Here is a 16778-nt window from a genome sequence, read left to right on the forward strand (position 1 = left end):
CATTGAACAATGTAATCACGCATAAACAAACTGGAGTACTAGACTTTATCGCACAGACCTTTATTTGAGGGATCCACACAAGGGACAGACCCTCACTTCCATAGCTTCTTGATAGACATATTTTTCTCACTATCCTTTTGCATGACCTGGGGAGGGAGGGAGAAGAGAGCGCATATACATGCATGAGCAGGGATTTATGAGCCGTGGACACAAGCTTGACCCCTGCTCCAGAACCACCGTAGCACAGGGACAAGCAGAGGCTTACCTTGGCTACTGCCATCTCAAAGTCCTCCTGAGTAACGTGGACACGCCGTTCCCGAAGAGCATACATGCCAGCTTCTGTGCACACACCCTAGGTGGGGAGAGAAGCTGAGCCCCTGCTGCTGAACCCCTTAGTTGGCTCTTAAGGCTTTCTGCTTCCCTGCTTCCCTGAAGCCTCCAGTTACCTTCACTTCAGCCCCTGAAGCTCCTGGCATCAGCTCAGCAATTTTTCTCAGGTTGATCCCCCTGGTCAAGTTCATTTTCCGAGAGTGAATTTTCAAAATGTCCAGCCGGGCCTATGGATAAGAGAAGAAAGCCCTAAGCCCTGCACTCTGTCTCCACAGCCAGAGCTCCTCCAGGCACCTCCAGCACAGACCTCCTCATTGGGAGGTGGAAATTCAATTTTTCTGTCAATCCTCCCAGGACGAAGCAGGGCAGAGTCCAGGATATCAATCCTATTAGTAGCCATGATAACCTGGAAAAAGGAGTGGAATCAGCTATACAACTCTCAGGCCTGCATGCCACCTCACGCCTTTAGCTGGCTTGTCTGAAAGCTTATCCGTCTCACCTTGATATTCTTGGTGGCCTCAAAGCCATCCAGCTGGTTGAGCAGTTCCAGCATTGTGCGCTGCACTTCACTGTCGCCTCCAGAGCCTCCCTCCAGCCGTGAAGAGCCGATGGAGTCAATCTCGTCCATGAAGATGATGGACGGAGCATGTTCTCGGGCCATGACAAACAGCTCCCTCACCATCCTAGCCCCTGGGCAAACCAACGTGGCATTAGTGCTATGTGCACCCCACCCTCTACCCTTCCACTCACCCCTCACATCCTTCGGTATAGTTACCTTCCCCGATGAATTTCTGTACCAGTTCAGAGCCAGAGACACGAATAAAGGTACAGTCTGTATGATGAGCCACAGCACGGGCCAACAGTGTCTTCCCGGTGCCTGGGGGTCCATACAGCAGGACTCCCTAGAGGGAGAGTGTACATTACACTTAGGGGGAAAAGGCCAACTCTTGAGTTACTGAACAGGCACAAGTGAGGGCTTTGGGCTGGATCCTTGCTTGAGGTGAAGGATATGAAAACTGAAGGCTAATATCTTTCCTGGACTGTATTTAAATTAGCTTAGTGCTCCAGAAGTCTCTTGTTGCTGCTGTTCAGCGGGGAGGGCTACCCAGTGCTGGCTAACTCTGATGTTACCTTTGGCTGTGCAATGCCCAGTGCTTCAAAGAGCTCAGGGTGCTTCACAGGCAGCTCGATCACTTCTTTGATCTCCTTGATCTGCTTGTCCAGCCCGCCAATCATCTCGTAAGTTGAGTCTGGCACCTTTTCTACCATCATTAGCGACACCAAAGGGTCCACCTTATTAGGTAGGATCTTATGCAGAGTGTAGCTGTCATTTCTTAGAGCAACCCGACAATTGGGTGTCACCTGGAGGGAGGGGGAGTCTCAGGATACAGGGTGGTGGTGCCGCTCCCCCAACCACAACATTACCTGCCACACTTACATCATTGATATCAATGTTCTTGTCCACATCAACAACAAATTTGCCCTCAGGATGGACCTGAAGAAATAATAAGGGCTTATGATTTTCCTCAGTAGTCAACACAGCCGCCCTAACCAGGATTAACACCAGGAAGCTCTGGGTAACACCACACACAGGGCTACATACAAAGGCAGGGAACGCAAGGAGCTGGGCCTTGATGCCATGATGGTCTTACCTTGACCAACACTTTTTTCTTATCCATGGCCCTCACGACTTCTCCAACGTAGGAGCCCTGTTCCTGCAGCAGCTGCAGCTCCTCCCGCAACAGGCGAACTAAAAACATTCCACAAACCATTAAAAAACCACCAGTCACCTATGGACCGTTTTAAGAGTTGGAAGGAAAGAAAGAACTTAAGACTTGAGACTTGAAAGGGGCTTCCAGCAGGACTCTGAAGAGATATGCATGGGAAACAGCCACATAATGGACACTGAGATTATCACTGTAGGCTGAGATGGGAAGCAGCCTCATAGTGAACAGTGAGCATCACTGTAGGCTGAGAGGAGACTGCACTGCACAAGATGGAAGGTTGGGGACAGCCAGACCTTGCCTCAAAGCAACACCAAGTTTTTCGTGTTTTCCCGTCTCACCTTTTGCATTTAGCTCATTCCTCTGTGCCTGTAGTCTTCGGAGATTCTGGCTTTTATCATTTACAATCAACTGCGGAGACAAGAGACAAATCCCATGACTCAAAGTCAAAAGCCTGTAGGAAACTGGATCTTGGCTGAGACTCTTTTTTTTTTTCCCCCAAGACAGGGTTTCTCTGTGTAGCCCTGGCTGTCCTGGAACTCGCTCTGTAGACCAGGCTGGCCTCAAACTCAGAAATCCGCCCGCCTCTGCCTCCCAAGTACTGGGATTAAAGGCGTGCGCCACCACCGCCTGGCTTGGCTGAGACCCTTAAAGGCAGTTTAAGTTGCTTCTTTAGCTTCTCCAGCAGTGAGTATCTGAAGGCTCTGTCCTGTCCCCTTTAAGACTTCCTAACGAGCCCCAGGCAGGTATCTCAAAAGGCCCACTACCTCTGGTCCAGGAAGAGCAAAATCTAATGGAGAGAAACTACAATTTGCTCATGGGAGCGGCTTCTGGAGAGGTAACCTGGTACGGCGGAGAGGTCCTCAGGTGGGAAGCCTGAGTTCTAGCCCAACTGCTGTTGAAAGTAAGTTAGTTCCTAGCTCCATGTCTTGACGTGTGTGTATAGCCTGGATGACTGCAGAAACCAGGAAAGTGACATATAAACCATGGTGTGGATGTGTGTAATAGAGGGGTTGAGTGATCCGTAGGGAAAGTGAGAATGGAGGGAACTTTAGAGAGCAGAAGAAAATAAATATGGGAGGGAAGAGCAAGATGAAATAGTAAGATGTTTGAAAACGTCATCAAGGCGTTATCAGCTACATGGGAGATAATGCATATAAGCTGTGGATATACATACAGTTAAATTCCATTTTCCCATCTGGATTGGTAATGGTCCATTCAAGACTAGTTAATAAAAAACCCAGCAGGTCTGATAAGCCACCTTTTGAGTTGTTGGTCAGAGTCACTCAAGAGACTCCTAAAACATTATAGGCTATTGCTGTTGCCCTTGGTTGGCACCCCCCCCCCCCCCCCCCCCAGGAGTAAAGCATGATTTCGTTGCTGAAGACACCATGTACTTCAAACACAGGACCCGGAGCACTTGCTTTGGCTCTGACCTGAAAGCCTTGTCCCTAAGGATTGGCTTTCATGGCACTAGAAGGCTCCACACGAGCTTCCAAGGAGGAAGCAACCAACAGTTCTACTCAGCTATGATGCCTGGGAACCACAAAGGTCACCGTGGTGGCACCCACCAGGTCTCAAACTGGCCTTGCAGCCTGTTTAACAGGAGGAAAACCATGCCTGGTATTAGAGACATAGCCAACTACCCTGGGCTAGTTAAGTTATGGATCTGGAAGAACCTACAATCACTGCTTTACTGAATCTGCATAATCCCTAACTGCAATCTATCTACTACAGATAGATGTAGTTCTAATCTCTTCACAAGAAACGTCTCTTGGCAAAAAATAGAGACAATTACAGACAACCACAACAAATTAAAATGTAGAGACCAAGAGACTGAGGAGTGCATGATACATCTATAACACAACTCCTACACCTAAGGCAGACGGGGCAGAGAGGCCCTAAGAGCCAGAGAAACAAAAAGTTTGCTGGGAGATTGTCTCCTAGAAATGTCAGAGAGGTTACACTCGTGAAGTCTCATGACATGAACATGGCTGCTTAAGTAAGTCCTGAACACTGATGACACCAGTGGACACGCTAAGATGGAAGGGGAGTTCATTCATGGGGCCTCAACCCTAGACAAAGAATTACAGGCAACTGAGGAATGCTGAGAGGAAGACAAATAGACTTCCCCAAGGAAGAACCCCTCATTTGGTTATCCCATACCAAGTGAGCACATACATACAGGTAACATTATATAGACTGAACAGGTTGTAGTTATGCATTTAGGAACACCTATATAAGGGGTGGTAATGGTGATAAGGATTTCAAAATATACAATTAGAAAAAAAAAAAAAAAACAGTTAATTTTAAAGGTAGGCATGATCACACAGACTTGTAATTCCAACCCTAAGGAGGCTGAGGCTGAGAGCTGGAGAGCTCCAGTCCATCTGGGCTACACAATGAGATCCTGTTTTTAATAAATTCATTAAATAAACAAAATGAAGGCAAAGGCAAGACAATAAAAGACAGACAACAACATCCACCATCCTGCCTTATTTCAGACCTGAGACATGAAATCACATGGAAAAGCAGCATTAAAAAAATGATAAGAACCATTCTGAGTGTGGTGGCTCATGCTTTTCTCCCAGCATTTGGGAGGCAGAGGCAATTGAATTCTGAGATTGAGTCCAGCCTGGTCTACATAGGGAGTTGTGGGTCAGCTGTGGGTCCACAGTGAGACATTTGTCTAAGGAAGAAAAGGTAAACTAAACAGAATAGCTGCAAATGCACCTGGGGTTCAGACACTTTCTCCGTGGCTTCATTCCCAAACTCATTCTTACTTACATCTTTGGCTAGTGATTCCTTTTTTCAGGTGGTTTTGTTTTCCAGACAGGGTTTTATATAATCCAGACTGGCTTCAAACTTAAAACACTACTCCTGCCTCAGCCTCCTGAGTGCCAGCATTACAGGTCTAATATTTGACTCTTGGGCCTGGAGAGGTGGTTCAGTGGTTAAAAGTACCGGCTTGCTCCTCTAGAGAATCTGGGTTTGATTCCCAGCACCCGCATGACAGCTCACAACCGTCTGGAACTCCATTTCCAAGGGATACTACACCATCTTCTGGCCTTCATAGGCAAATGTGTGGCACAGACATAGATACAAGCAAAACACCCAAACACATAAAATACAATGAAAAACTTGGAAAAAAAAAAGTAAGCACACACACACACAAAAATCTAAATACTATTTCCACAAAGTATATCAATATACTTTAAACTGCTTGTTACTTCCTGACTACAAAGAAAGGGCTGGAGAGACTGCTCAGCAGTTAAGAGGGTTTACTGCTTTTGCAGAGGGCCTGGCTTTACTTCTCAGCACCAGTGGTAGCTCATAACTATCTGTAACTCAAGTTTCAGGGGATCCACTGGCCTCTTCTGCCCTGCACAGGCACCTGCATACATGTGGTGCACACAGGCTTATGCACATATCCACACAACAAATGAACAACCAGTATATACATATCCACACAACAAAGGAACAACCAAAGAGCCACAAACGAACAACACTGGAAAAGAACTCTTAGCTGCACTCCCAGTGGAAAAAAGACATGGAGAAATCTGCACCCATCAGCTCTCATCCTCGACTAGCTCCCTCTGGTGTCTGTACTCACCTGGAGTTCTTCAATCTTGGACAGATAATATTGACGGAGTCCACTGCCTGCCTTCCCCTCTTCCAGTTCCATCTGAAGACAAGTGTAATTGTTAAACAAGGGCATAAACTACTAAGGGATAAAGCCAACGTATTTTCAGGCCATTTTACCATATAGCTTAAGAAACAAGGCCAGGAAAATATCATTCCCTTTTCCTCAGAAACTGGTATCTCGATGGGTGAGGACTGTGTGTTTGAACTTCGGAGGCTTAGCTCTTGGTTCTAATCCTTTACTTTTGAATCCACTAAAAGGATGCAACTACCTCCTACCCTCGAAGACTTTTAGGAGGCTCAAGGAGCCATATACCCAGAGAGCGCTTTGCTCTGTGGCAAGAGCTATCCATACCCAAGGTGTAACTATTACAGACAAAGCCAGAACGGAGAGACCAAGTCCAGGTCCCACCCCAGGCCATTCCGGCTTGACTAGCTCTTCATTCAGTTTCTATCCACCCCGTCCTGCTTACCTCGGGTGGCGCTGACACAGCAGATCCAGTCCCAGGCAGGGTCCAGTCTGACGTGATCCACCCACCCCTGATCCACTCGACCCTCTTGTTCGTGGCCACCCCTCACTTCAGATTTTGTGCACTCCGCACTCAGCTTGGATGCTGCCTTGCCGCCGCGGCAGAATCCTTACCTGCTCTGGCCCATCAAGCGCCATCTTCCCTCTTTCGGCAGGGACCGCCGGCATCCAAGTCACCCTATTGCGCAGGCGCGGAGGCGAAAGCGTGCGACCTGAGTCACGGCCGAAAACAGTTCCGGGTCAATGGGCGGGGTGTGTGGCGAAACAATAACAGTGGCTCTAATAGTAGGCGCTCTACTGGACATCAGTAGTTTTGTGAAGAGATATGGATGATGACTCCTAGAGTCTAGGATAGTAGTTACTGTATTCTACTTTCTAGCCTCTACTTTTAACTTGTAAGACCTGCTGACACAAAATTTTTGGCCACACTCAAAATGGCGGAAACCATGACGCCAGGAACGCAGAAAACGCGAGCGGAAGCGGAAGTACGATTGCTGCCTACATGTGCTGCTTTCTAGGTGTTGAAAATCTTCGGAGTTAAGGGCTATCTAACGCTCCGGTAAGTGATTGCTTCGCCACCTTAGGAACCGAAGCAAAATCCGGTGCTCGGAATGATGTTCTCAACTTTTTCTTTTCCCCCAGTGAGTGACACTACCCCATCCCGCCATGGGCAAGAAAGGCAAAGTAGGCAAGAGCCGGCGGGACAAGTTCTATCACTTGGCCAAGGAGACCGGTGAGTGGGTTCGCACTGCGGGATAACACATCAGCCTTTCCACTTCTTCTAATACTGAGTTTCTTTTTTTTTTTTTTTTTCGAGGGGGTAAAGGGGTTGTGCGGCTGTGTAAGTCCTCCTAGAAAAGGCGATTTTGTTTTATCCATCCACTCCTTATGGTCCAGGTTATCGTTCGCGCTCTGCCTTCAAACTGATCCAGCTCAATCGGCGCTTTCAGTTCCTGCAGAAAGCCCGCGCCTTGCTGGACCTGTGTGCTGCGCCTGGAGGATGGTAACATTTGGCAGGGGCTGCTTTTGATGACACCTTCCTGGCACTGGTTGGCTTTGAGTTCACTTAATTTATGGGAATCCGATTACACAATTCAGATTAAATGTTCCATAGCATGTGTCTCTTTTAAATTTTGGAAGGCAGCGTCATTTTTTTTTTTTAAACCTCCATCTTGTGGGACTGAACCTAAGGATTTACTCATGCTAGGCAGCCGCTCCACCACTGAGTTATATCCCCAATTGCTTTATTTTAACTGAGACAGGGACTCTGAAAAACTGCCAAGGATGGCCTTGAACCTTTGGTTTTAATCTTTTGCCCTCCTTGGTAACTGGTAATGCATCCCTGTGTTGCTACGCCCAGCAGGCTGCTTCTCGAATGTATGTATAGACATTTGGCCACTACACTTAGCAGGTGCCTCTTAAGGGGATGAGAAGTCATATTGCTGAGGGACGGAAGGTATTTAAATCTGTCTTCTTCACAGGCTGCAGGTGGCTGCCAAGTTTATGCCTGTATCCAGTCTTATTGTAGGTGAGTGACTCTCTTGGGTATTTGAGGGGTAGGGGTGAGTGAGGTACTAATTTTGTCCTGCATGCCCCTCTACCCTGTTAATATACTGACTTAACATCTTTCAGGAGTGGACTTGGTTCCAATCAAGCCTCTCCCCAATGTGGTGACTCTCCAGGAAGATATCACAACAGAACGCTGTAGGCAGGTAAATTGGATCTTTCCTTTCCTCTTTATGTGATGGCATCATTGCCTCTTAAGAGTGAAACACTTCAGCCGGGCAGTGGTGGTGCACGCCTTTAATCCCAGCACTTGGGAGGCAGAGGCAGGTGGATTTCTGAGTTCAAGGCCAGCCTGGTCTACAGAGTAAGTTCCAGGACAGCCAGGGCTACACAGAGAAACTGTGTCTCAAAAACCAAACCAAACCAAACCAAACCAAACCAAAAAATAGTGAAACACTTCCCAATTTACCATGGTTTCAGGCACATGGTCAAAAAGACTGACAATCCCGGTGTACATTTCCATCTCTACTTAGAATCAAGTGTTTTTGTTTTTCCTTGAGATAAGAGTCTTGTGTACTTCAGGATAGCTTCTAACTATGTATCCCACACTGATGTGGAGCTGAGCACATAGCCTAGTTTGGCCTTGATCTTGCAGTCTCTCTGCCTCTGGAGTACTGGGATTACAGGCATGTGCCACCATGCCTGGCTTGGATAGTACTGTGAATTGGTAGAAGGATAAAAGATTTATCTTCAGTAAAGTTCTTTCCAGTGAACTAGTTCTAAACTTGGTGAAGATAAATATTTGCTGTTGTTGTTTTCCTAGTACCTGGCATAAGTTGTTGCCAGTGGTGGGCACTCAGTAAATGACTCAGTCAGCATTCTGTTCTTAGCAATTACTGTGTTTCCGTTGCTATGAACTCTTTACTTTCATTAGGCCCTGAGGAAGGAGCTGAAGACTTGGAAAGTTGATGTTGTGCTCAATGATGGGGCTCCCAATGTGGGGGCTAGTTGGGTCCATGATGCTTACTCACAAGGTACAGGGAATGTGGGCCTGGAGGTGAGGGTGGAGGTGGCATACCCTAAGGCTTCAGAGGTTCACTGACTGTCTCTGTCTTATAGCTCACTTAACTCTGATGGCCCTGCGTTTGGCTTGTGATTTTTTGGCCCGTGGTGGTTGTTTCATCACAAAAGTCTTCCGTTCCCGAGACTATCAGCCTCTGCTATGGATCTTCCAGCAGCTGTTCCACCGTGTCCAGGCCACAAAGCCCCAGGCCTCTCGCCATGAATCTGCAGAAATCTTTGTAGTCTGTCAAGGTGAGACATAACTTCTTCCTCTTGACACAACCTTCTAGTTATGAAAGCATACTTTTAATCTATCTTCTCATTCTAGGATTCCTGGCTCCGGACAAGGTTGATGCTAAATTCTTTGATCCCAAGTTTGCCTTTAAGGAGGTTGAAGTTCAGGCTAAAACTGTTACTGAGTTGGTGACAAAGAAGAAGCCAAAGGTGTTTTTGTTGTTGTTGTTGTGAGAAATGGGTCCTGAAACTGGGAGAACTTGGTATCTCAGAAGCGATTGTCTAGTAATCATCTTTATTTCCCTTCCTAAGGCTGAAGGCTATGCCGAGGGTGACCTCACTCTTTATCACAGAACCTCAGTCACGGACTTCTTGAGAGCTGCCAATCCTGTTGACTTCCTCTCCAAGGCCAGCGAAGTGAGTTCCCAGAGAGAGAGTCTCCGGGAGGTCCAGAAGCATGGCCAGAGAAACATCCCATTCCTTTCCCTCACAAACAGATCTCAATAGATGATGAAGAGTTGGCACAGCACCCAGCTACAACTGAAGATATTAGGGCATGCTGTCAGGACATCAAAGTGCTGGGCCGCAAGGAACTTAGGTACATAGGTGTAAGGGCAACACAATGTTGGACTCTGGGTACCAGAATTCTGTTAAGTTTATGGCTGAAGCCTGAAATCTGGAGTGTGGACTTTAAGGAAGAGACAGGGACAAAGATGGAGATCGTAAGATTAGTCAGTAATAGTATTTCTTGGGCAGGTCTTTACTGAATTGGAGAACAAAGCTTCGGCGATATGTGGCCAAGAAGCTGAAAGAGCAAGCAAAGGCACTGGACATCAGGTAAGGAGGAGGTAACCAGGTTTAGGGAAGGTTGGGTGTTGGACCAAGTGTCTGGGAAAATAAGCAAATCTTTGGACTGGTTTTTCAGCCTCAGCTCAGAAGAAGAAGAAGGTGATGAAGAAGAATCAGTAGCTGAGACAAAGCAGGCTTCAGAGGAGGAAGCAGAGGAGAAAGAGGAAGAAGAGCAGCTTAATCGGACTCTGGCAGAGATGAAAGCCCAAGAAGTGGCAGAACTAAAGAGGTGAGGGGTCTGAGGACAAATATGTGGAAAGGGTAAAGGGCACTCGTTTTGGAGACAAGCAGGTTAAATCCCTCCTATCTGTTCAGGAAGAAGAAGAAATTGCTTCGTGAGCAGAGGAAGCAGCGAGAGCGTGTAGAGCTGAAGATGGATCTGCCTGGGGTTTCCATTGCAGACGAGGGGGAGACAGGCATGTTCTCCCTGCGTACCATCCGTGGTCAGCAGGTAAGGGAGGGATGGGCGATCAGTTTGAGGTCTTGGAGGTAATGGAAAGAACTGGGTTAAATGTATTGAGTGGTCATGGGGCTTGGTTGTTGTGTTCACCTATAAAGTAGTAAGAATACTTGAGGAGAAAATGAGTGCCCTGTGACTCTCCACAGTGCTAAAAAGAAACATGTCTAATAGGATGCAATCAGGAAGATCTATAAGGTGGGGTATTAAGACCAAGAGTTCACATAATAGTAGAAGGAGTTGTAGTGCCTGGGTTGCCAATGGGCACAATTGACTTCACTGTGTCTGATCTGCACCTTGATCTGGGCTGCTGAAGAACATGCCTTTCATAGTAAAAGCAATCTCACAGCAAAATGAGCTTTTGTGGTGAAATAGCCTGGTTATCTTTATGACACAGGAGAGGCAATTAGAACAGGAACAGTTTCATGCCAACTCCCCTTGAATTATGTAACTTAGCCTGTTTTCCTCATTTGTTAAATAAGAATACACTATATCCACTGAAAGTTTTATGGAGAGTTTAAAAAAAAAAAAAAAAAAAAAAAAAAAAAAAAACCTGGTTGAGTATTAGCCCCAGAATGTTGTGATACTCAAGTAGCAGCTCTGTCCACCGTGAGAATAGGCTGTGAGGTTCTCAGAGCAGTTGAAATCAACCGATTCAGTCTGATACATGCTGTCCAGTGCTCCTTTACTCCAGAGTACACAGATGGGAATTCTGTATGTTAAGTGGCTTTTGAGGAGTTGTTTGTTTGTTTATCTTGTTTTGTTTTTTTGTAAACTAGTCAGTATGTAGATCAGTGCCCTGGACATTTTAGACAGGCTGGTTACTTCCTATGTCACAGCTGCTGTGCAGGAACTAATATTTGCCAATGTTCTTTCTTACTGATGTTGCTAAGGATGACCTAAGTTAATGGGCTTGGGAAGATGCACTATGTTGCAAAAGTATTTGAATCTATTCCTGTTGAACTTCAGCTGTTAGAGGAAGTAACACAAGGAGACATGACCGCTGCAGACACCTTTCTGTCCGATCTGCCAAGGGATGACATCTATGTGTCGGATGCTGAGGAGGAGGATGATACTTCTCTGGAAAGTGACCTGGATCCAGAAGAGCTGGCAGGAGTCAGGACATACTCTGATCTGAAGGAGCAGAAGTGGTAAGGGCTCTCTGTATGTGAGGAAGTGCTGCCATCTGAGACAGAATTACTGTGGTCATGGACAAAGGAAGGCCTCTGAGGTTGGTTGGGTCTCTTGAATTTGACCTCACTTTCCTTTGGGTCTACAGCTTGAAGTTTGCTCAAGTAGATGACAATAAAGAAGAAGAAGAAGAAGGAGAAGGAGAGAACCCATTGCTGGTGCCACTAGAAGAAAAGGCGGTGCTGCAGGAAGAGCAGGCTAGCTTGTGGTTCTCCAAGGTAGAGCTAGGGAGATTGATGGGAGGTAGCACTCCTTAGTAGAGGGATGCTGAGGTTTTTCTCTCACAGGACGGCTTCAGTGGGATAGAGGATGATGCTGATGAAGCCCTGGAGATCAGTCAGGCACAGCTGCTGTACAAGAGCCGTCGAAAGGAGCAGCAGCCAACAGATCCACCTCCACCACCTACTAACTCGAAGACTGAGAAGTCGTCTCCCCAGTGCCAGAATGAGGCCCCTAAGGAGACAGAAGCTGTCACTGACCCTGGAGGGGAGGGCAGAGACAGCAGCTCCGATAGTGACAGCAGCAGCAGTGAGGATGAGGATAGGTGAGTGGATACAGCTGTTGGGTTTCTGTGCAGTTACACCAGGCAGTTTTAAATGGGAGTATCACCTGAAGGAGGTAGAATAAGCACACTGTCTCTTCCACAGTTGGAAAGAATCCCGTGGTAAGAAGCGAAGCCGTGGTTCTAAGGCAGATGAGGATGGGTTTGAGGTAGTGCCTATTGAGAACCCAGGTAAGAAGCTCACAGTGGAAAGAAACCAGTGTAGGTTTCAGCAATATGAATCGGGCTTTGACTTTTGTCTTTACCTCTCTAGTGAAATATCGAATTCTGGACCCTGAAGGCCTTGCTCTAGGTGCCGTTATTGCCTCCTCCAAAAAGGCAAAGAGAGACCTTATAGATAACTCATTCAACCGGTAAGGGGCCAGAACACTGTCAGGTGCAGTAGAATAAGGCCAAGTTTTCTTCCTTAGGAAGGTAGTAACAGGTAATTATTGGCCTGGTATCCTCTCTACTCAGGTATGCTTTTAATGAAGAAGAGGAAGAACTTCCAGAGTGGTTTGTGCAGGAAGAGAAGCAGCATCGGATACGCCAGCTGCCTATTGATAAGAAGGAGGTGGAACATTACCGAAAGCGCTGGCGGGAAATCAATGCACGGCCCATCAAGAAAGTAGCCGAGGCCAAGGCCAGAAAGAAACGGAGGGTAAGTGGCTGAGGTTGCCTGAAGTTAGGAGTTGTGGAGAAAGGTATGGAGAAAGAACTAATATTATGCTTCCTCCCAGATGCTGAAGAAGCTGGAACAGACCAAAAAGAAGGCAGAAGCTGTGGTGAACACAGTGGATATCTCAGAACGAGAAAAGGTGGCACAGCTGCGAAGGTGATTTGGCAAGAATAGTCACAAGAACACTGGGTTAAATAGTTCTAGAGAGCAGACTTTTTATTTTAACCTGTTTCTTTCTTTTATAGTCTCTACAAGAAGGCTGGACTTGGCAAGGAGAAACGCCAGGTCACTTATGTTGTAGCTAAAAAAGGCGTAGGCCGTAAGGTCCGGCGGCCTGCTGGAGTCAGAGGTCATTTCAAGGTAGTGGACTCTCGGATGAAGAAGGACCAGAGAGCACAACAACGAAAGGAACAGAAGAAAAAACACAAGCGAAAATGAGCAGAGTTGTCTGGAGAGACTGAAGACTAGGAAGTAAGGTGTGGTATCCAGTTCTCTATGGTGGTTTGGTACCAGTTGGTACCCATAATTGGGAGAGCTGCTGGGCACCTACAGTTCCTCTCTGAGGAATGATTACCATGAAAGCACCAAGGAAATATTTCTTCATCATGACAGCTCACAATCTTGGCTTTCGATGGAACTGGGATGGGATTCCTTCAGTGTTGCTGGTACTGTTGTAGCCTTTTATATTAAACATGTGGCTCCTTCTGCGTCCTCTCCCACCCTTTTCCAGTATTTGAATAAAAAGATAATAGAAGAGGTAACTTTTCTGATAGTTTAATAAGCAAGCACTTCCCCACATTTCACATCATGGGCTGTACTGTTCCAAGCCATAATTTAATATGTAGCAACTAACTGTATGGTAGAAACGACAGCCCTCGGGTCCCAGTAGTAAGACATTTTCTATCGAGCAAGCAGAGAGGGAATGCACATCTTAAAGAAACCTTCACAAAAATCACAAAATTCAAAGTTTATATATTTCTTTTCCTTTTATAAACAAGATAGAACAAAAATCAGAATCATTTCAGCAAAAGACTTTTTCTACTATTAGGGCAAGTTTAAAAAAAAAATAGACACTTTGAAAACTACTGTTGGGGTTGGTTTTAAATGGTAAATTTAGCAGTACTCAAGGCCTGGATATCATCCCTTCAGTCCTCATGGCTTAGGATCTCAGAGCCTGTGTCTGGAAGGCTGTCTCTCCTACATGTCTCAGGGCTGGAAACAAAGTCTGGGGAACCTGAACTATCAGGTATCTTCCCTGCAAACATCTGAAAGCACCAAACTGCTTCCAAGCATCCCTAACAGGTCAAAAAGTTGGGTTTGCAGAAGCCAACTCCAAAAATGGGACTGCCTGGCCACAGCTAAGAAAAAAAAAAAGTCCAATTCATAGATGTTTATAAGGTGACATTTTTAGTAAAAATATAAGCTATTATAAACCTAGAGTGAGTTTTTTTTGTTGTTTTTTGTTTTTTTTTTTTGTGCCCTAAAAGGCCCTTTTCCCCTAAGCATCTTCTACTTACCCTCCTTACAACTCACCCAGAGCAAACAAGCTGCTCAGCTCTGCTTTCCAGGGCCAACTCAGGTCCCCAAGAGAAAACCTGAATGAACACACCAGATGAAGGTCTATCTCCACGCTCCAGCTCTCCACCAAGGGCAGGGGGTCTGTATATCTTGGACCCCAACCCAGCCCTGAGACACCTCATTACCAGAATCTTTCTAAAAATAAAATTACAGACAACTGACCACGCTGATGTTCACATATCCTCTAACTATCCCATCGGCTTTTCTTGCGTTTGGGGGGCTCTGGAACAGCAAAGCCATCGGGTGTCTTATCTGTCTTGTTGTCCACTTTGTCCATCCTGCTGCTGTCCACCTTGGGGTCCATCTTGTTTTCACGATTAAAGCCTTCTTTTCTGCTTTCTCCATTCCTGCCATCACTTGTACCCCGGCTCTCTCCATGTCTACCGGCACTTCCTCCGTGCCTGGCCTCTCCATGTCGGTGACCATCAGTATGACGGCTACCGCTTTCTGGGTAACGGTATCCATCTCCATGGCGGCCACCATCTCCATGCCGATTGCCACCATCTCCATGGCTATGTCGGCCACCACCTCGGTTCTCAGTATATCTCTCTCTCTTCCCATTGCCACCCCCAATTCCTTCACGGCTGTTACTCCCTGAAGCTGTGTTGTTGACTCCTTGGGCTCCAATAGAAGGGTAGGTCACTGGGGCACTACTGATATTCCCAGAATTGTTGAAACCTGGGATGTTCTTGGTAGAACTGGTGATGGGGTTGTCAGGACTATTATGGCCCTGCTGTGCTGAATTAGTTGGAACAGAATTTAAGCTTCCTGCACTAGTCCATCCACTTGCCCCAGCAGAAGAGGTTCCGGCCTTCTGATTACTTAAACTAGCTGCAACAAAGTGACTCTTGTACTGGGACTGAAAGAAAAAGACACCAGGAATAAGTATATAACAAACTTCAATATACAGATAACGTTACAAATAATTGCTAATGATAAAGCATACAGAAACTCCACTTCATATCCTGGCAGGAAGGATACTGTTAAAGCCTGTCTATGAAATTCAAGTACACAGAAGGTTCTACATCTAGCATGAAGCTTACAGACTCAGCTACCTTCTCAGGAAGGTTTCCTCACCCTTCAGGAGTTACTGTTGAAAGGTGTTTTGTTTTTAAAGATTTCTTTTAATTATAAGGTCATAGTGTTTTTGCCTGTGTATACGATATGTATGCATGCCTGGTACCTGTGCAGACCACAAGAGGGTGTCAGATTCCCTGGAACTGAATCAAAGATGGCTGTAAACTGCTATGTGAGTGCTAAGAGAACAAGCCTGGATCCTTTGCAAGAATACAAGTTCTCTTAAGCACTGAACCATCTCCCTAGCCCCCTTCTTGAAAGCTTTTTAAATGGAATCTTTATTTCAGACCTGAAAGGCTGCTTTCATTGCTGTCAGTCTGTCTCCCATGGCTCCTGTGGAGGGCTTGTAGGCTTCATAATTGCTCATCACATTGTTGTTATTTCCTCGGTCCTAAAAAAAATAAGCATACTTATTAGAAAAGCAATTACAGCAGACAGTCCTATCACACTGAAACCCTGGGCTCAGTGCTAAAACAGGCACCGGGTACTTTTTATAGAAGTCACTTCCTTTGTGAGAAAAGGGACAATAAGTACATTTATTTCTGGGAACTAACCCCAATGATCAGAATGCAATTTTATGATTGTATATTCTATCAATGATATGAGTGCATATTATATCAACATTTTAGTAAGTAAATGTATTTTAGTAAGTAAAGATGAAAAGGCCAGTGATACAGCACAATGCAGCTTCACAGGATCTGAAGAGACACCATTTAAAGATATGAATCTCTAATTCAACATTTGCCAGTGTGTAACTTTTAACTTTCACTAACTGTACTCATTCACATTGGCTAAAAACTCAAATATTTGGAATGGCCCCGGCTCATTTAAAGTGCTTAATAATTATCATGAATCACTAATATTTTCACAATCAATATCACTGTGATATGGGGAATACTATTTATCCAATGATGCCAAATTAACACTAATGCTCCATCCTAATATGACAGCTTTGTTCCTGGCTTTAAGAATCTCTGTGACAATAAACAGGCAAGCTAGTGAGTGAACGCTTTATGTAATTCATGAGACCATTTATATCTTCTCAAATCCTTCTGACCAAAATTTTCAGTGTAGAGACTATTTCTGAGTATAATTCTGGCTAAGTGACCCACTTAATGTTTCCCAAGCAACGATTCTAGGCCAGTATGGAAAGGCTTTTAAAAAGTTTATTGCAAGCCTAGCAGTGGTGGCACAGGCTTTTAATCCCAGCACCTAGGAGGTAGAAGCAAGGCAGAGGCAGAGACAGATCTCTGAGGCCATCCTGGTCTACAGAGCAAGTTTCAGGATGACCAAGGCCTGTCTCTAAAACCCGACCGACCGATCGACCTACCAACCAACCAACAAGGCAAAAAAAAAAAAAAAAAAAAAAAAAAAAAAAA

At 45.7% G+C, this 16778-nt stretch overlaps 3 protein-coding genes across 4 annotated transcripts in view; 1 reads left to right on the top strand and 2 right to left on the bottom strand.

Moving 5' to 3' along the window:
• Nucleotides 1–44: 44 nt before the first annotated feature.
• Nucleotides 45–6458, bottom strand: Psmc5 (proteasome 26S subunit, ATPase 5). 2 transcript variants are annotated; one of them, XM_034504316.2, is made up of 12 exons: nucleotides 6340–6458; nucleotides 5668–5739; nucleotides 2396–2465; nucleotides 1983–2080; nucleotides 1769–1825; nucleotides 1462–1692; nucleotides 1106–1232; nucleotides 830–1020; nucleotides 638–736; nucleotides 447–557; nucleotides 266–352; nucleotides 45–146 (listed from the first exon to the last, which is right to left on the bottom strand). In XM_034504316.2, the coding sequence occupies exons 1-12, from the start codon at nucleotides 6391–6393 to the stop codon at nucleotides 93–95; spliced, it is 1251 nt and encodes a 416-aa protein (XP_034360207.1). In that variant the 5' UTR covers nucleotides 6394–6458; the 3' UTR covers nucleotides 45–92. The 2 variants fall into 2 exon arrangements, with proteins under 2 accessions (XP_034360207.1, XP_034360208.1); XM_034504317.2 differs by having other exon boundaries at nucleotides 6170–6371.
• Nucleotides 6459–6638: 180 nt separating this feature from the next.
• On the top strand, nucleotides 6639–13505 carry Ftsj3 (FtsJ RNA 2'-O-methyltransferase 3). Its single transcript, XM_034504313.2, has 21 exons — nucleotides 6639–6784; nucleotides 6868–6958; nucleotides 7123–7228; nucleotides 7707–7753; nucleotides 7858–7937; nucleotides 8666–8765; nucleotides 8851–9045; nucleotides 9122–9237; nucleotides 9340–9444; nucleotides 9525–9625; nucleotides 9784–9864; nucleotides 9953–10105; nucleotides 10192–10327; nucleotides 11303–11484; nucleotides 11613–11742; nucleotides 11812–12068; nucleotides 12172–12257; nucleotides 12340–12439; nucleotides 12543–12726; nucleotides 12806–12900; nucleotides 12990–13505. The coding sequence occupies exons 2-21, from the start codon at nucleotides 6892–6894 to the stop codon at nucleotides 13180–13182; spliced, it is 2514 nt and encodes an 837-aa protein (XP_034360204.1). The 5' UTR covers nucleotides 6639–6784; nucleotides 6868–6891; the 3' UTR covers nucleotides 13183–13505.
• Ddx42 (DEAD-box helicase 42) overlaps nucleotides 13503–16778 on the bottom strand; it is a 31260-nt gene continuing 27984 nt past the window's right edge. Inside the window, exons 17-18 of the mRNA XM_034504312.2 lie at nucleotides 15689–15790; nucleotides 13503–15181 (exon numbers count right to left, since the gene is read on the bottom strand). Coding sequence (XP_034360203.1) covers nucleotides 14507–15181; nucleotides 15689–15790 — 777 coding nt within the window. The 3' untranslated portion in view covers nucleotides 13503–14506. The remainder of the gene's footprint in view (nucleotides 15182–15688; nucleotides 15791–16778) is intronic.

The sequence above is a fragment of the Arvicanthis niloticus genome, chromosome 6, assembly GCF_011762505.2.
Source record: "Arvicanthis niloticus isolate mArvNil1 chromosome 6, mArvNil1.pat.X, whole genome shotgun sequence".
NCBI classification, from domain to species: Eukaryota; Metazoa; Chordata; class Mammalia; order Rodentia; family Muridae; genus Arvicanthis; species Arvicanthis niloticus.

Bases quoted from the DNA above. Each gene is read 5' to 3' on its own strand.
- Psmc5 (XM_034504316.2), bottom strand. From the start codon at position 6,393: ATGCCGGCGGTCCCTGCCGAAAGAGGGAAGATGGCGCTTGATGGGCCA. The intron at 2,466-5,667 runs GTGAGTACAGAC...TTGTCTCCGCAG, and splicing joins CCAAGATTGAAGAACTCCAG to TTGATTGTAAATGATAAAAG. The intron at 1,233-1,461 runs GTAACATCAGAG...CTCTCCCTCTAG, and splicing joins TGGGCATTGCACAGCCAAAG to GGAGTCCTGCTGTATGGACC.
- Ftsj3 (XM_034504313.2), top strand. From the start codon at position 6,892: ATGGGCAAGAAAGGCAAAGTAGGCAAGAGCCGGCGGGACAAGTTCTAT. The intron at 9,865-9,952 runs GTAAGGAGGAGG...CTGGTTTTTCAG, and splicing joins GCAAAGGCACTGGACATCAG to CCTCAGCTCAGAAGAAGAAG. The intron at 12,258-12,339 runs GTAAGAAGCTCA...TTACCTCTCTAG, and splicing joins AGTGCCTATTGAGAACCCAG to TGAAATATCGAATTCTGGAC.